The sequence below is a fragment of the Elephantulus edwardii genome, unplaced genomic scaffold (genome assembly GCF_000299155.1).
Source record: "Elephantulus edwardii isolate Elephantulus edwardi_28Jun2011 unplaced genomic scaffold, EleEdw1.0 scaffold00162, whole genome shotgun sequence".
In the NCBI taxonomy this organism is placed as follows: domain Eukaryota; kingdom Metazoa; phylum Chordata; class Mammalia; order Macroscelidea; family Macroscelididae; genus Elephantulus; species Elephantulus edwardii.
This window is the reverse complement of record NW_006399912.1, coordinates 6,827,354-6,844,925: the sequence shown is the minus strand read 5'-3', so window position 1 is coordinate 6,844,925 and position 17,572 is coordinate 6,827,354. Positions and strand designations below refer to the sequence as shown.

The window sequence follows — 17,572 nt, the reverse complement described above, 5'->3', positions numbered from 1 at the left end:
AAATGCTACTTCCTGAAATTGTTCGTGCCAGCCTGTTCTTTTCAGTACAGTATCTGCATATTCCTCAAGGACACTTTAGGTCTGACTTGAGGGCTCTGGTTCTAGGGTAAAGTGCTGTCTTTTGGGGGGCACGCCTTGATCCACTTTCTCAAGTATTACTGGCATCATTTGCTGATCTTCCCATGGATCTTTATGGCCGACATTTATTCCTGCTTGTCCGTGTTTAACCTTTTATAGGACACCCGACACTGCATGGCCTTACTAACGCCACAAAGAGAATCCTATTCCCAGTTGGGATTATATTCACAAGTATAGGCGTTAGGACTTTAATGGATATTTTTAGTGTACACAGTTTTATAAACAGATACCTGACAAATTCTGGGTCCACAGTCTGGCAGGATTGGAGCCAATAAAGACACAGTAAGGGAAGAGCAGAAGGCAGGGCTTTAATGCTGTGCGGGTTGCAGGATCTGGCGGCCTCAGAAGTATCTCAGAGGAAAGGCCAGGCCTGACGAAGCCGGCTGTTGCAAACACTGTGGAGCGTGGATCCACGCCAGGCAGACCCGAGTCAGCAAACTCAGAAGCCCCTGGGTCACGGCATTTGGGCTGGTGGCTGCAGACGGTGCCTTCTGGTTTCCACGTGGCACTGACCTTCAGGTCCTATAGGATTCACATTTGCCTCTCTCTCGTCCTTGCCTGCAGGATCAGCAGACCTGGGCGTCTGTCTGCACAAGTCTTCCAGCGGCCTGGACCTGCCCATGAAGGTCGTGGACATGTTTGGGTGCTGCTTGCCCGTGTGTGCTGTGAACTTCCAGTGGTAGGAGTCCAACCACCGTTTCCCCTCGGGCTGTGGTAGAGGAGTGTCCAGCCTTCCTGGGATACACCCCAAGGTGCCGTGTCCCCCCAAGAGGGGGTGGCAGAGCTACGCAGTAGAAGACACCAGATTCAGTATCTTCACATTCTCAGCTTCCTTTTCTGAATTGTTCTTCTGATGTAACTCACTGCTTTCCAAGTTTCTTATCTGAGTTGCTGTTCGTTTGATTTTATGTATTGAGGCAGTGACATTGGACTCATGGCCAACAGCACTGTAAGGCGCTCTTGAATGAAGTGTAGGTTGACACGTGCATTTTCTTATCAGTTTCTCTACACTTACAAAACAGCAGACACCTTCACTGTGCTGGGGGGCAAAATTACCCACAAAAATTCAAACACATGGCATTGAACAGACTACGTAGGATGCTTGTGTGCAGTGTTAGAACGGAGACAAGAAAGCAGTGTTGCTTGTTTGACCTCAGCTAGGGCAACTCAAAGCTTTCCTGCTCTGCATGTTAGCTGAGTGTGATCCCGTCAGTAAACACACACCGAAATTAGGGACCAGGAAGCGCATTTCCTTGAGTGTACAAGCAAGGAGCCAGGTTCTCATAATCTAACCCCTGATCAGCAGACCTTGGCGTTTACACAATTGTAAACAAGTACATACATACAGGAAGCATCAGTTACACAGGTTGATACAGGCTTGTGTCCTCTGCACAGTGAAGCGAAGCCGAGGACGCTGAATGTTCCTCAAACGGTGTGATTTTTTAAAAATATATGTATATGTTAAGGAGTCCTGTGGCACAGGAAGTTAAGAATTGGGCTGTTAACCAAAGGCTGGCAGCTGGAACCCATTACTCTGTGGAGTAATGGCAGTCTGCTTCTGAGAAAACTCCATGGGGCAGTTTTACTGTCTGTGACACTGAGGTATCAAATTAACTCCAGTGCAGACAGTGTGGGGTGGAGCTCCCTGATTAAAACACGCTTGGAAGCAGGAGTGGCATCTACTTCCAAAACCTCCGGAAACACAATGAACCTGGAGAGAAGATGAAAGACACACAAGCGTTGAGGACTCTCCTTCATAGGGTCACTATGAGTCACCTGCGACGGCACTAACAACAACATGGTGGTTATGATTCAGAATAGACTTGATGGTATTGTGAGTGAGACCTCTTGCTCAGCCCAAGTTCCTGTTAGTCATTGGCTTTTTCTGTGAGTGATCTGGGTAGATGATCTGTGGCCCTTTCTTGGTGTGTGTGTGTCCTGACCATGGTTTGTTGTTTCGGTTCTTATGCTGTCTTCTTTTTGTGAGACACTGTAGATGCAGGGCAGCTTTGAGGCGCTCAGTGCTGGCCAGGCACAGCCGTGCAGACACAGGAATTTTAGCCAGTGGATTCACAAATAAGTGACTGTCCTCCAAGTCTTTTTTTCAATCCAGATCTGAGACCAAACCACGCTACTCTTGGTGGGAGAGGGCTCGCACTTGGGGTAGAACTGGGTCCTGGATTATTCTCCAGGCTGCTGTGCTCAGGCCTCCCTCGCTTCTTTCTGCAGTTTGCACGAGCTCGTGAGGCATGAGGAAAATGGCCTGGTCTTTGAGGATTCGGAGGAACTGGCCACTCAGCTGAAGGTAGGTTCTGGCAGGCTGAGGGCCTATGGGGCACAGGATGGAGGGGAGACGAGGGAGCAAGGATGAGCAGGCTGGCTGTACTCCGTTATGAAGGCAGCTATGCTAACCACTATACCACCAACGCCGCCATACCCCTTTTGATGTCACCATTTCATGGCCTCAGTGAGTTTGGGGAATTGGGACAATCTCCCATGTTCCCTGGGAGCTTATATTATAGATGGTGAGAATCATTGAGAAGTTGGGGTCAGGAAAGGAGGGTAGAGGGAGCTTTCTAGACCATCCATTGAAAGGTGGAAGGGTTCTTAAAATGTAGTTCTTCCCCCCCGCCCCCAAATTGAGGTCAAAATATATACAACAGAACAGACTGGTTTAGTAATTTTGACACACAGGGCTCAGCAACACTGATGACATTCTCCAAGTTGTACAGCATCCCCCCCACCCTTGTCCAGCTCTTCCCACCACCGTGAACATCAGCTCAGTGCCCCTAAGAGAACATTCCCCCTTCCTCTGCCCTTCCCCAGTCACTGCCTTTGGGTGACCTCTGATGTGGAGCAGTCCTAACAGGACAAGTTAGAACAGCTCATCGGGTTTCTGAGCCTGTGACCTTTGGGGAAGCTGACTAATCTCCCTTTCACTGGTGGGTTTGAATCACCAATGCTTTGGTTAGTGGTCCAGCTCCTACCCCATCATACCACAGGGCTATTGAGACGACTGCTCATCTTTGGTCCCTCTGCATTTGCTTGTTGCATGGAAGGAGGGTCATGCAGTTATCTGTCCATTTGTGACTTTTTTTACTCTGCGTGTGTTCATGATTCATCCATGCTGTGGGCAGAGTCTGGGGCTGCTCTTGGTGGGACGGGGAGGCAAGGGTGCTGATGAGTGAAGTCCTGGTGCTCGTGTTTCTTGTAGACACTTTTCTCAGAGTTTCCTGATCCTGCTGGCAAACTGAACCAGTTCCGGAAGAACCTCCAGGAGTCCAGACAGCTTCGCTGGCATGAGAGCTGGACTAGGACCGTGCGCCCTCTCTTGGTGGACATATGATCATGAAGTAAAGAGATGGGACTCTTTGAGGGGACTTCGTGCTGGATGTTGAACTCACCCAACCACATGTCCCCATCTTGCTCTCACCTCTCATCCTGAGCCCCCTCCTCTCCCTGACCTCTCATCGCAGCCTCCTCTGGCTCTGCTAGCTGAATCCGGTCCTGGTCCCTATAAACATGGTGCTGTGCAGCACCACCCAGTGGCAGGAAGCAGAATGCCACCTGTGAAGTCACCCCTTCACAGGCCAGGAGTGGGGTCCTTCCTCCTGGCTTCCCTGGAGATGATGGGACATCTCCACCTTCTTTGCTTCTGTACCGCAGCTCATCACTTGTCCGTCGCCTCTGTGTGACTTTCCCCTGCCTCTCCCGGATCAGGTTTGTCCGCTGTCAGAGATCTGGGTCCTGACTTGGGGGAACAGGCTGCCAGGTGCTGCACTGTTGAGGCTGATGCACCATGTGAGTGGTGTGGCTTCTGACGGACACCAGGGGCGCACGTACTTGATGTCTGTATTTTTTACAAATGAAATCCTTCTCTGTGAGACAGTTGTCATTTCTGTTTGTGGTGATTTGTGAGGACTCGGGGCTGCCGGTACTCCCACACTTGGATTACGTTACAGTGGCTCCCGATTTGGAACCAAAATACCCTGTTGGGTCAAAGTTCTCTCAGCTTTGCCACGGTGATGCTGTTCCATGGTGGCCCGGCCCCGCCGTCTGTGAGACCTACAGGGTGAGTCTCAGCATCTCCATCTCACAGAGCTCGTCATAAGGAAAGAGTTTCTGGTCGTGACCAGGCATCGCTTCCCATGGCATCCCAACTTGGCCTGAGGACAGAAAGCACACGTGTCAGCACAGTGGTCTCAGGACAGGACACAGCCTGTGTGTGCTGGGCTGCAGGACGGTGTTCTCTCTCTCTCTCTGTGTGTGTGTGTGTGTCTGTGTAGGGGTCGGTGTATGGGTAGGGCTGGCTGGTGTGAGGATGGGTCTGGCCTGGAGGGGGCAGTGTAGGGCTGTGTGGCTGTATGAATGGCTGGCCTCTCTGTGTTCCCTCCAGCTCCCCACCCTGAACACCCTGTGCAGAGGCCCTGCTCCAAGTATGGTACAGGTTCACCTTGCTCACATCCAAGGTGTCCAGTGTATAGACGAGGCTACTCCACTCCCCACAGCAGGGCAGCACCAGCCTCTGTCCTTATGCCTCTGTCCTCCACGCAGGGACTGCTGGTGTGTGCCTGGCTTTCTTACTTTCCGTGTTTCCCCATTCCGGCTGACCTGGGGTCCCCTGTGGTGACAAGGCAGCCTGTCATCCAGCAGGAGGGCCTGGGACCCTGGGGCTTACCCAGCTGTGCTGTGAACAGCTTGCACGTCTCTGGGTTCCTGACAGTGAAGGCAATGTAGGCGTGCACGGCGCGAGGGCCGCTCCGGCACTCCGAGAGCTTCTGCAGCACCCCGACCAGGGAGTGGACAGTCTCCGGGCAGTACAGCACATCTGCAAAGCAAAGCCGAGGTGACTGCCGGGCTGGAACTCCCGGGAGCATTCAGGGCCTCCAGAGGCAGGGTCCGACTCTGCTGTCCTTAGGCCCGGCAAGTGGCAGCTGTCAGATGCATGTTATTAAACTGAAAAGCTCCTCAACGAGAAGAAAACCACAGGAAAAGGGAAAGGGCAAAGGATGAGACTCCTCGGGACCCCTGGGTGCTGTTCCTTTAAAGGACTCTGGCTGGCTTAGCTCATGTCTGGCTCTGTGGACTCTGGCTCCAGTCTCATCGGAGCTGGTGGGGGGTGGGCAGGCACTCCTGCCTGGAAGGAAGGTGCAGGGGAAGGGGCCAGGCTCCCAGCCCTGGCAGGACCATGGGTCTCAGCCAAAGCCCTGCACAAATGGCTGCATTCAGCAGGGATTGAGATCTCGGGTTGGCCATACCAACTACCACCTTCCCAGACACCATTCTCATAGCGGAAAAGACTGGTTTCCTCCTGAAAGACAGGGCTGGGGACCTGGAGAGATACAGAGGTCCCAGGGACATAGACGAGGGGGATGTCTGTGACACTGAGGACCCCAGAGCCGACAAGATGAGGTCACACTGGGGCCGCCTTCCCTGACCAGCCTGCTTCTGCACTCTGACCCAGTGCCATCTCAGGCCTGGTAGGTGGATGTGCGGAGGAACTGCGTGGTGCTGTGAAACCAGGGAACAGGCTTCCGTGTCCATTTCTGCCGCCCCCTAGAAACAGTGGCTGCCTGCATCTCAGAAGAGGTGGGAGGACAGAACAGGTCGGGGGAGTGTACAGCCCTCTAACATGTGGCTAATGGGACTATTCAGTGTAGCTCTGATGGCAATGGACACGCTCCGCTCAGGAACCGGGGAGTGAGATACAGTTTGTGAAGCTGGGGCCTTGGCCCGTCAGTTTCCAGCCATGCTAGAAAGGAGGTGGGTTCATAGCAGGGCGTGGCCATTGTATGAAAGGAGAACCCACCTCAACAAACGAATGAAGAAATTGTGCCACATTCATACACTGGAATACTATGCAGCACTACGAGCAATGAGTTCATAGATAATATATAACGTATGTAGAGAGCATCACGCCGAGTGAAATAACAGACTCATAAGGACAAACAACTGTGTAAGAGCACTACTGTGAAAATAGGAACATAACTGGGCAAGATGTACATAAATGTTCAAAAGGGGAAGGGGAAAAAGAGAACTAAGTCAAAAGAGGAAGAGAGGGAAAATCAGAGAGAGCAGAGCCTGGTGAGCAGATGGAGGGGGTGAAGGAATAAGAGTCAATGGGGACTTGAAAATGTAGGCTGATAACAGCATAAATCAATGTTAACTAATGATACAAAGTACAGCTTATATAAATGACACAATGTACGTGGGAAACAAAGGAGCCCCTGCTCCTGTCCCTTCCAGCCCCCTGGAGATGGACCTCCACACCCTGCGGCTCTCAAGACGTCCTGGGCCCCCTCCCTGCCCTAGTGCAGCCATGGCTCCTTCCTGATGGGCGAGCCCATGCAGCTGCAGGAGGACCCAGCGCTGTACCTGCTGCGAGGACCACATCTGGCTGGAAGGCAGCGAGCTGAGTGGTCGTCGCAAGGTCCCAGTCCAGGTGGGTCACCTTCACAGCTGGCTTTTCTGCATCTTCACTCTTGGGGGGCTGCTGAGGAGCCGGGACATCGGGCTGCAGTGACAGCCCGTTCAGCAGGATGTTCCCTCGCAGCTGCTCGAGGACCCGGCTGTGGCAGTCACTGAAGATGTAGGTTCTGGGATGACACGCCCTGCAGATGGCCAGGCCGGTGAGGCCAGCTCCGCTGCCCAGCTCCAGGATGTTCCTAGAGATAGTGAGAGAATTGGCAGCAGTGTGGGGCAAACCCGGCTGAGTGCCCACCGCCCTGCCTGGGGCCTCTCAGTGCTACCTGCCAGCAAAGGCTGCTGGGTTCTCCAAGGCCCACTCTGCCAGGTAGAGGGCGGCGTTCCATGTGACCAGGCCTGTGGTGCCATGGGACACGATGGCCGTGCTCTCTGAGAGGGTGACCGCGTCTCCGAAAGGCTGGTTGAGAGATGGAGGGGAGGGTTTGCCCGTTACCAGAATAAAAGCAGCTGCTTTGATACAGAGTTAAAAGAACCACCACCAGTGAGGGCAAAGTTGACCCATCCTTCTGTGGATATCACTCAGAAGATGACTTTTTTTTTATCAGTTGCATCTTTTTTTTTTTAATTATTTTTCATTTCAATGAACATCTACAGAGATTTTGGGATTCCATTCATTCACTGTTGCACCCCTCTCCCCACCCACCTTCATTTTCTTTTTCTTATTAATTTCAATGAACATCTACAGAGATTTTGGAATTCCATTCATTCATTGTTGCACTTTTCTCCCCACCCACCCCAAGAAGATGACTTTTTAAACTGCTTTTGATGGTCTTGATTGATGGGTGGTGGTGGTCTTCGGGGATGATTGTGTGACTAAGTTGAGAGAAGGCAAATAGGTACTTAGAGGCTGTCCTGATACTATCCATCCCTACCTGGCACAAGGGTTTGCTAACATAAAAGGTGGTTCAAAACCACCCCACAGCTCTGCGAGATAAAGACCCGAGATCCACTCCCACTAAGTATCAAGCCAAGATTGCATTCTGAGGCCGTTTCAGACGGAGCAACTGAAGACGGGACCAGAGAACCTGCAAAGAACCTTCTTCAAATGCGTGTGTACGAGTCTCGCTTAAGACTCTTCTCGTATTTCTCACATGTTGAGAATGCTGAAGCTCTCCAAAACCATGCTGCTGTTCACCTTATGGAGCATCCTGTGTTTACTGAAAATGGGGACCCTTCCCAGGTCAGGGAGAGAGGGATCCTGAGGTCCAGGAAGGAAGGAGGACCATCGCCTGGCAGATGAAATGATGACCATCTGTTTTAGCTCAGTTACTCTACTTTTACACCAGCCTGTGAAGCATCAGCCACAGGCTGGAAGTGCCTGTGTTCAATTCTTTCCTCACCCTGCAATGTGACATAAGGTGGAGGCGGCCTAGGAAGGCAGGCCTGGTGATCTACTTCTCAAAACCAGCCAATGAAACTCGCTGGGTCACTAGGGTCTCCTCGGGAAGACAATGGGACGGTGGAGGACTGGGCCAGCCTTTGCTCCACTGTGCACGGGGTACCACGAGCTGGGGTGCTGAGGAGCAGCTAAGCTCACGGGCCTCCCAGGACCCCCTGCTGTGTTCTTGCTGAAGGAATGTGACTGAGCTGTGATGGTGGCAGAGGTCAAGGAGACAGCCATCCATCCCACTCATCCACCAGGGGTTCACTGAGGACCAGGTGCGGGGACCCTCGTTAAGCAATTAACATGCAGGGTCTCATTGAATCCTCACTGTTGTTACATGCCGACTCACTGTGACCCTGTGAACAGATCTGAACCCTTTCCTATCCTGAGCCATCCTCTTCATCTCCAACACACTTGTGCCCATTGCTGCAGTCACTGTGTCAATCAATCACACTGAAAGTCTTCCCCTTTCCAAGGAATAGCCCCTCCTAACATAAGGTTGGAAAAAAGAAAAACCAAACTCGGTGTTGGTGAGTTCATTCCAACCCTATGTGACAGGGCAGAACTGCCCCAGAGGGTTTCAAAGGTGGTCAATCCTTTGCAAGCAGACTGCACAAAGCGGCCGCTAGGTTCTAACCACTCACTAGTTGGCAGCCATGGTGCCACCAGGGCCCCTGATTATTTGTTAAAACAGCTGGCTTGCAGAAGAGGGAACTGAGGGTCCAGAGGCGAACTGATCTCAGAGCTGAAAGAGCTGGATCTGCCCCACGTGGGACTGCCTGGAGTCACGTCATTTTCAACTGACTCTGAAGGACCCCATGTCTGGTGTATACGTGGGGGAGGAAGGTACATGGCTCCTACCAGCAAATAGCTCCGGTGGCAGCAGGGGGACTCCTCTGTGGTCAGGACCTCCGCCAAGGCCTGGTACAGCTCATCCAAGGGCTCCGTGTGGACAGCCTCGTGCTGGGGACGGACAAGACGGACTTGAGAGGATGAGGCTGGCTTTTATGAAAAACACCGGGCTTGCCTGCCTTTACTCAGACCGTGAACACAACTTGAAGGGTAAATTCCAAATACCCACGGACTGACAGAATGGCAGAGACCCTAAGAGGCCCGGGCGCACTGCGCTCTGTTTGGCTACCACTGGTGAGTCAGCTGTGACTCCTGGTAGTGTGGTTCATAGCGTGATGCGCTGCTAACCCAAAGGTCTGAACTCTGGCGGTTCAAACCCACCAGCGGCTCTGAGAGAAAAAAGAGAGGCAGTCTCCTCCAGTGAAGATTTACAGCCTTAGACACGCCACGGAGGGCTGCCAAGTAAGAACAAACGGACAGCTCTGAGGGATTTTTGAGTTTGAGTGAGTGACCTGGCAGGACAAAGGACTGGCCCACCATGTTTACCAGGCTGCCACCTTAACGGAGCAGGTGCTTAATCATTCTGCCACCAGGGCTCCTTTTTTGCACCACCTGGACAGAAACTAAACTCCAAAACTCACTGCCGTCCGCCAATCCCGACTAATAGTGGTGACCGTACAGGGCAGGGCAGAACCGCCACTTGGGGTCTCCAAAGCCATACTCTAAGGTGGCATGCTTCCACATCCTCCTCCTTGGAGGGCTGGCTGTCTAAAATGCTTTACCACTGCATCACTAGGGCTGCTCTACACTGCGTACTAGTGTAAAAAGGTTGGCGATTTGAGCCCATCCAGAGGGAGCACAGGGAGCTCTGGTGGGTGGCCTATTGGTAAGGAGTTGCACTGTCAACCCAAAGGCATGTGGTTCCAATCCACCAGTGGCTCCATGGGATAAAGATGGGGAGAGCCTCTGAAAACCTGCAGGAGGATCAGCTATGAGTCAGTTCTAACTAGCTGGGACACAACAAGTAGGGTGGCACAGAAGAAAAGCCTGGAGATCTACTTCCATTTAAGACAGCAGTTCTATCCTGTAGCACATGAGGTCGCTGTGGGTTAGAATTGACTAGACACCGGGTTTGGTTTCTGGTTTGACTTACCAGAGGCTACTTGGTATATACTCACGTGTTGGGGGTATCTAAGGGAGGACACCTCAAAGACAGGTGCTGTCACCTTCTAGGGCAACAGAAACTAAGGGTCCCTGAAAAGAGAATGAGCACCAGCAGGAACCCGAAGGATGAGCACCCCAAGTCTCACTCAGCGATTGACATGGGCAGCCACCATCAGTTTTCTGGGGAGCAGCAGGGGGAATCTGATGAGGGTCCTGCTGCTCCTGGGAGGGGCTGGGGAGATGCTCTGCTCTTGGGGACTAAGCAGATGGGCTGTCCTGCTGAGAAGTGGGGTGAGGACCAAAGAAGCTGGGACTGCTCCGTGAACTGGGCCTGGGCTAGTTGCTGGGTAACGAACAAGTCTGCTTCTGATCACCAAGGGGTCACCTCAGAGAGGTCCAGTCTCACGAAACCGCTGCGTGATCAGGCTCGTCCTTATAAATCACCCTGTGTCTGTCGGGAAAAGCTCGCACAGCAGGTGGTTAATGGGGAGAATGTGGGCAGGAACTAGTGACAAGAGTATTGTTTGTTGTGTACGGTGGAGTTGGAACCGAGTCATAGATGACACTCCAGAAGGTTTTCAGAGGCAGTAAATCACGCAGGAGGAGACTGCCCTATCTTATTTCCGTGGAGCAGCTGGTGGATTCAAACTGCGTACCTTTATGCTGATGGTGTAATTCCTTACCACTAAGCCACCGGAGCTCCTCACAGGGTACCGGAGCTAAAACTCTGCAGAGGGGCCAGCAATTCACTAGGGCAGGAACTGTGAATCCCTGGGCTGGAGGAGGAAGGGGAGGTGGTGGGGTTTCCGGCGCACAGGGGCAGGGACAGCCTGGAAGGAGTGAGCTGCAGGTGGGGGAGCCAGAAGCACAGAGGACACACAGGGGATGCTGGGAAGGGAACTCAAAGAGAAGAACTTCCTCTGCCTCTCCCTCCAGCCTCCACAGCCTCTCACTGGTCGAACCAGCTGCAAGACCATTTCCAAGAAGCCCTATGCCCAGTTCCCAGAGGCTACGGACTGGAGGCTGCCATCACTGACCTTCTTGATAAGCTTTATGAGGAAGCCATGCAGGAATTTCACCGATGGGGGATGCTTCACACACAGGGGATGTTTCACAGTCTACAAAAGAGAACAAAAACGCTCACTGCCAGGAAGCCCATCTCACCCCAAAGTGCCCTGATGCCTCCCACCCTGGGAGGGCAGGGTCAGGTTATGGATTGCTCTGGCTCCAGGTGTCCCTAGCCCTCCTGTCTTGGTCTCCTAGTGCTGCTGTAACACAAATATCAGAAGTGCTGGCTTTAAAGAACAGAAAGGCACTTTCTTGCCAATCAAAGTCTGGACCATACTTAGTCCTTCCTTGTCAACATCAGAGTGTTCCTTGGTTCCTTGGCTGTAGACAATCCCTGCATGACATCTATTCCCCTTGCTTTCTCTATGAATCGGAATCTAATCCAATCTTTGTACAGCTCGGAATGATAGCGTGCTAGAATTAACCCAATTCATGAAGCCCTGCTTCAAAACATGGGACAGCATTCCCATGTAACAGGGTGAAAGCTGTGCCCTATTTCTAGAGGAACACAATTCAACACCTACCACACTTTATGAAAGAAGCCTTTTCTAAAACACCTGCCTTTTCCTTCACAGTTACACAAACTTGGAAGGTGTTCCTAAGGCCCTTAGCGGGGAGGGACATGGGATCCCTGGATCCCTATGGTGGGGAGTGGGTCCAGCATGAATTGAAGTTTGTGGGGAGGACTTCAGTCAGCTGTGCATGGCTTCCTGGGGATGTGAGGCCCCAGCCAGAGGGAGCCAGGCTGCATGAGGCAGATGTGGACCAAAGGACTGTGGTCAAGGCCCAAGCTTGGGAGACAAGGTTCCTACCCCAGGGCATCACCGAGGCTTTAATGGACCTTACAAACCAACTGGACACATTATTTCAATATTCATTCACTCTATTGCAAAGGTCTAGAACAAAGATCGTTAGATAGTTCTGAGGTATACTTGCTGTCATGGATTGAACTGTGTGTGTCCCCCACCCCCAAATATGTGTATGTAATGGAAGCAGGAGCAGCATCCACTTCCTAAACAACATGCCTCCGGAAACTCTATGAACTTTGATAAATGTTGATAGTTGTAGAGGGGCTCAGGCCTTTTGTTCTCAGGGTCACTTTGAGTCGTGCTTGACTTGAAGGTAATCAACAATAACAAGAATGTTGTAAAAGGGAGCTCTGGTTGCTTAGTGGTAAGGAACTGCACTGTCAACGCAGAGGTTTGTGGTTCGAATCCACCAGCTGCTCCAGGGGAGAAAGAAGGGCAATCTCCTGTGCAATTTACTGCCTCTGAAAACCTGCTGGAGGGTCAGCTGTGGGCTGGCTCTGACTCAACAGTACCCAGTAATGACATCTTGGGAGCTCAAGTGGCCTCCAAAGAGCTGTGCTGCTAACCTGAATGTAGTGCCTTTCTAGAGCTTTGAACGCACTTGCTGCTCCATGGGAGAAAGACGGGCCATCTCCTGGAACTTAGGAAAAGATCCTCCAGGATCTGAGAAACCAAACTGTTCTGAGAGGCTCAGGAGTGACATGCAACACATCTAAGCCCATCTCAACTTGGATCTACGTAGGTGAAGTTTCCCTAGAGTGTGGCTGGTGATACTTTTTATCTCACAAGAGATAAAAGGAAAGCGAAACTCCAGCAGAGATGGGAGAAGCTCAGCATGAACACAACAGAGGAGCTGGGCGTGGAGCATGTACTGTGGGCCCAGCTCCCATGCTGGGAAGCTCCCTGACATAAGGGAAAGCTAAGAAGCATGGGGATTTGCAAGGAATGCTGGGCCTGCACCTGCTGGAAGGAATGATCCAAGAAATGGAAGCCTGCACCCTGGATTCGGCCTTCTAACCTCTTAAACAAGAAAAGAATAATTTCTGCTTATTAAAGCCATGCGCTTTGCTAGCTCTGTCATAGCAGCACTATGACACTGAGACACCAGCACCCTGGTGTCTCCAGCTGAGAAATAAAAGGGTCAGTGACGTCTGAGGTGGTGACAACAAAATGCAGCACTGACCGTTTTCTTCAACAAACATGCCTGCCGCACTTGGCATGTCTTCACGAGTGGTCAGGAGGCCAAGTACAGGTACCTGTGAGTCCGTGACTCTTGGAATAGTTCTGTCAAGTTGAAACTGACTCGTGGCGACATGAGTGTCAGAGCAGAACTATGCTCCTTTTTAAAATACAGTTTTTGCTGTGAGACTACACACATACGTGAATTTCACAGTCTACTCCTATCGTTCAGTGACAAGGATTCCATCTCCAAGTTGCCCAACCAATCTTACCTTTCTCTTTCCATTAACATAAACTCTCAAAGTCCCCTAAGTTTTTATCTAAACTTTTCAGTTGCTGTTATGAAATTAGTACATTATAGATAGAACTTAAAGACCATACTTTTCAAAGCAGTTAAATGAAACTGTTACTAACTTGAAGGAACTCTGGTGGCCTAGTGGCAAGAAGCTGTGCTGCAATTCCGAAAGCACGTGGTTCAAGGCCATCAGCTGCTCCACAGGATAAGGATGGGCAATCTCCCGCTGGAGGGTCGGCTATGGGTCTGACTGTACAGCACACAACAAGAACAGCAACATTAGTAACCTGTTAGTTTCCAGTTGAGTCGGAGCCAATCCATAGCTGGCTCTCTAGGTTTTCAGATGGATTAAATCACACAGGAGAACGCCCATCTTTGGATTTGAACCACATACCTTTGTGTTGGCAGCACAATTCCTTACCACTAAGCCACCAGAGCGCCCTACTGTTAACAAGCTAAGCTAAATTACTGTCTGGTTTGAAGAAGATAGAAAATTTTGACTCAAGCTCTAAAGACAATCACAGAGCACTAGTTTTGAGGCTTCACAAAGTCTAGATTCTATTTCCCCCCTTTTGATCAGGTTTCTTTTCTAAAGTCTTTGATGAAAATGTTCAGTCATGATAGCTGGGCATAGTCTCGTCTTCCTGCTCTCCTGGCAAATGCTTCATAGGGTTTTCAACGTTAATTCTGGGAAGCAGATTTCTAGGCTTTTAGTCTGAAGTGCCTCTCAGTGGATTCAAAAGCAGCCAACTGTTGACGATCTTAACTGTGTCTATCACCCTGAGACCCGCTGGGACTCTTACCTTCTGCAAAATATCCAGTAGCAGCTGTGAATCTGAGGAGTCCCTTAACTTCTCTTCTAGGCTCTATTCAAGGGAGAGTTTAAGAGAGAGAGAGAGAGCGCACACACATGATGTCAAGGGCATTTCACAGGAACATTAAGCATGCAATAGCAAGTGCTGGCAAGGTGCTTAAATAATCCCTCCCCAGGGACCTGGGGCCAATCAGAAGTAGAGGCTCCGGGGGCTGAGAGCGTGACCTTGTGATATCACGGGAACATGTGGACGTGTCAAAAAGAGGCCAGCCTGAAGCCAGACGCCTGGCTCACATTAGCCCCTGCCGCTTGGCTGCCATGTGGGTCACACACCAGAAACATAGCTGAGCCGATAACACCAGGACACATGCCTCAAACCTCAGAGTTCACACAGAAACACAGGACATGCAAATGCCAGACCTGGTTATATAATCAGAGGGCTTGAGCCCAGCAGCTCACTCCAGCTCCCAAGTCAGTCTGACTGTCACAGCAGACACATGACATCAGCTAAGTCCCATTTCCTCAGGGATCCTTGTTATTAGGTGCCATCAAGTAGATTCTGACTCATAGGGCCCCCATGTGACAGAGCAGAACTGCCCAGTAAGTTTTTCTTGGATATCATCTTTACACAGGGTGGGTCTGAACCTCCAGCCTTTAACTCTCATAACAGTAGGGCTTCATGCCCTCAGAGCCCTCCTCTCTTTGACCTCTCCTGCTACCCTACCCCATCTCTGCTCACTCCCGTCCAGCCACAATAGCCTCCTTGGTGTTCCAAGGACAACAGAGGGGAGGACTTGGTGTTCCAAGGACAACAGAGGGGAGGACTAAGAACACGAAGTCCGAAGTCCGAAGTCCGTGGAGATAATGCAGACCTGATTCCAGCATTCCAGCCCACTGAAATAAAGCTAATGATTGCAACAAATGCAATCACACAAATCTTTTGGTTTCCTAGGGACCAGTCCCGGGAAAAAGATATGCTAGGAAAGGCAGAGAATCATCATCAAAAGAGAAGATCTTCACGATGGATGGACACTGACTACAACAAGGGGCTTAAGCCTGGAGGATAGGGCAGGGCAAGTTTCCGATCTGTTGTTCACAAGGTTGCGTTGAGTTGCAGTCCACTTAACAGGACTTAACAAGAAGTTCCTAAAAGGGAGCTCTGATGGCAGAGTTCCTAGGAATTTGTGCTGTTAACCTAGAGGGCTGCATCTCTCTGGCAATTCAAATCCACTAGCGGCTCCACCAGAGAAAAATGGACAATCTCCTCTCATAGTTATTCTAAGAGGGATAGATTTACAGCCTTGAAAACCCTATGAGGCATTCCTATCTGGTCAGACAGGCTCACTAAAAGTCAGGATTGACAGCTCTGAGTTTGGTTTGGTGCTGACCAATCATGGAAAACTCAGTAGAGGGTCAACTACGAGTAGATTCTGAACTGAAGGCAGTTAGTGGGTGAGTGCGAAGAACTCTGGTGGCCTAGTCCGCAGGGCGTTGTGTTAACCCACGGGCCATCTATTCACCAGGGGTCTGTGGGAGAAAGATGGACAATCCCCTCCTGTGCCAACTCAACGCCTCAGAAATCCAAGGGAGGGTCAGCAGTGAGTCTGTTCCAACTTGATGGCAATGAGTTTGTAGCTTATATAAAAGTTGTGTTGCATGATGAGAAAGTTTGCAATACTGTGAGTTACTGAAATGTAGCAAAGAGACAGCACGTGAGCTGTTGGGGGAAAACGGCACAGAATTGTCCCAAGTGGTGTTGTCACAAATCTTCAATATGTTAAAAATGCTAGATGTGCAAAGTGCAGTAGGAGGAAGCAGGGCCATGCTCCAATGCAGTCATTCCAGTGACCACATTTCTGGACCACCGCCCATAAGAAGCCCTATGTCTGCAGTCACCTGTCGTGGCTACAACACAGGATCCCAGGCTGGGGAGACCCTCTCTGATTTCTTTTCCAATCTCTTTTGTACCCTCTTGGCACAGTGGCTTATCGAATTCCAAAATCAATCTCCATAATAGTCTATGTGTTTCCTACTGCCAAAGGGGCCCTTTAGAGTAGTGAGAGAAGATCTTCACCCTGAAACCCACAGCGTCCCTTTTCAGCAGGAAGTAGCTAAGAGAATACGCCGTCCCCTTTTCCTTATGACTCAGGGTGAAGTCTCTCTCAGGGAGGAGTGATAGGGAATGGCAAAGGATACACTGACAAAGAAGATTAATCAGAACTGGCTTTGACAAGCACTGTGGCATTTGGACAAGAACAAACTGGGAGGAGGGTAGAGAGAATAGTGCAACAATGAATGAGTGGAAGCCCAAAATCTCTGTAAATGTTTATGAAAATTAATAAAATATAATTATAGAAAAAAAATAAAGATAACAGCTTTGGCAATCCCAGAGAACAGTTCTACTCTGTCCTCCAAAGTGGCTAGGAGTTGGAATCGGTTCATCAGCAACCACAGGCACTACATCCCTTCCCCAGAGGCAAGGCTAGAAGTGTCCAGCAGTCTCGCCAGCGATTTAATCCAATGCCTGATGATTCTGATGGGAACACTGAGGCTAAGGGCTGGGGCTTGGCCAAGGGCCACGCAGCTGTTGTTTCGCAACGACTGAGAAGGCAAATGGCTTAAAACACAATTCATGAAAATGACCGTGAACAGTCAGTCACTCTGAAAACCAGATAAGGAGTCGTCGTTGGAAAAAATGTTCCTGGGGAAAAAAAATCCTACACTCAAATCTGTAGGGCTCTGAGGTTAAGCCAGAGTGGGGCTCACCAAGAGGCTAGTTCCCTGGGGACACGCACCAATAACCAAAAGGGACTCAGCGCGAAGGCCCGAGCCTGAGTGCTGTTTTGATGCAAAAGCTCCCAGCTCACGATGCACAATCTTGCACGGAGGGGTGTGTCCTCTCTGCTAAATCAGGGCATATAACCTGAGTACCAGAGCGTGCACCCAAGCTCACGTGGCAGGAGCCCCCTCCACCCTGGGTACTTTAGCTAGGCCAAGGAGCTGCCCCATCGCCCCCAAGTCCACGCTCCGCTTCCCGCGCACAGCCACCCACCTGCCAAGGGAAGGAGCGCAGCGCGCGCGCCGCCAGGAAGCGGCGCTGAAAGCTCTGCAGCAGATCTACATCCTCACTTTCCTTCGGCGCCATGGCGGTACGTGGCGGTGGGCGTTGCCGAGGAGACCGAGCGGAAGCGAGGCTGGTTCCGGGAGGAGGCGGGTCCGAAGGCGGGGCTAAGGCCCTGCTCAAGACTCTTGAGGTGGGGCTAACGTACGCAAGGTCCTTGGGAGGCGGGGCTTAGGCCCTGGAGGCGGGGCTTATTCCTGCAGAGAGAAAATGCTGGCCCTGGTTAGTGGGGCTCGTGGGTGGAAGCCAGAGCCTAGAGGCG

General features: G+C 51.2%; 2 protein-coding genes across 4 annotated transcripts in view; one reads left to right on the top strand and one right to left on the bottom strand.

The window, feature by feature from the left end:
• ALG1 (ALG1, chitobiosyldiphosphodolichol beta-mannosyltransferase) overlaps positions 1–3,484 on the top strand; it is a 14,379-nt gene extending 10,895 nt beyond the window's left edge. Inside the window, exons 11-13 of the mRNA XM_006895240.1 lie at positions 703–817; positions 2,368–2,443; positions 3,353–3,484. Coding sequence (XP_006895302.1) covers positions 703–817; positions 2,368–2,443; positions 3,353–3,484 — 323 coding nt within the window. The remainder of the gene's footprint in view (positions 1–702; positions 818–2,367; positions 2,444–3,352) is intronic.
• A 719-nt stretch (positions 3,485–4,203) lies between these two features.
• On the bottom strand, positions 4,204–17,334 carry LOC102864512 (protein FAM86A-like). Of its 3 annotated transcripts, XM_006895228.1 has the most exons (8): positions 17,242–17,334; positions 14,179–14,241; positions 11,062–11,142; positions 8,870–8,971; positions 6,888–7,021; positions 6,514–6,803; positions 4,817–4,966; positions 4,204–4,304 (listed from the first exon to the last, which is right to left on the bottom strand). In XM_006895228.1, exons 1-8 carry the CDS (start codon positions 17,332–17,334, stop codon positions 4,204–4,206), a joined length of 1,014 nt encoding a protein of 337 aa, XP_006895290.1. The 3 variants fall into 3 exon arrangements, with proteins under 3 accessions (XP_006895290.1, XP_006895291.1, XP_006895292.1); XM_006895229.1 differs by lacking the exon at positions 8,870–8,971; XM_006895230.1 differs by lacking the exons at positions 8,870–8,971; positions 11,062–11,142.
• Between the last annotated feature and the right edge of the window lie 238 nt (positions 17,335–17,572).

What these genes read in the sequence shown, in the direction of transcription:
- LOC102864512 (XM_006895228.1), bottom strand. Translation starts at nt 17,334, where the DNA reads ATGGCGCCGAAGGAAAGTGAGGATGTAGATCTGCTGCAGAGCTTTCAG. An exon ending in TCATAAAGCTTATCAAGAAG is followed by an intron (nt 8,972 to 11,061) that starts GTCAGTGATGGC and finishes GTCCGTCCCCAG; the next exon opens with CACGAGGCTGTCCACACGGA. An exon ending in GCTGTTCACAGCACAGCTGG is followed by an intron (nt 4,305 to 4,816) that starts GTAAGCCCCAGG and finishes TTCTGTCCTCAG; the next exon opens with GCCAAGTTGGGATGCCATGG.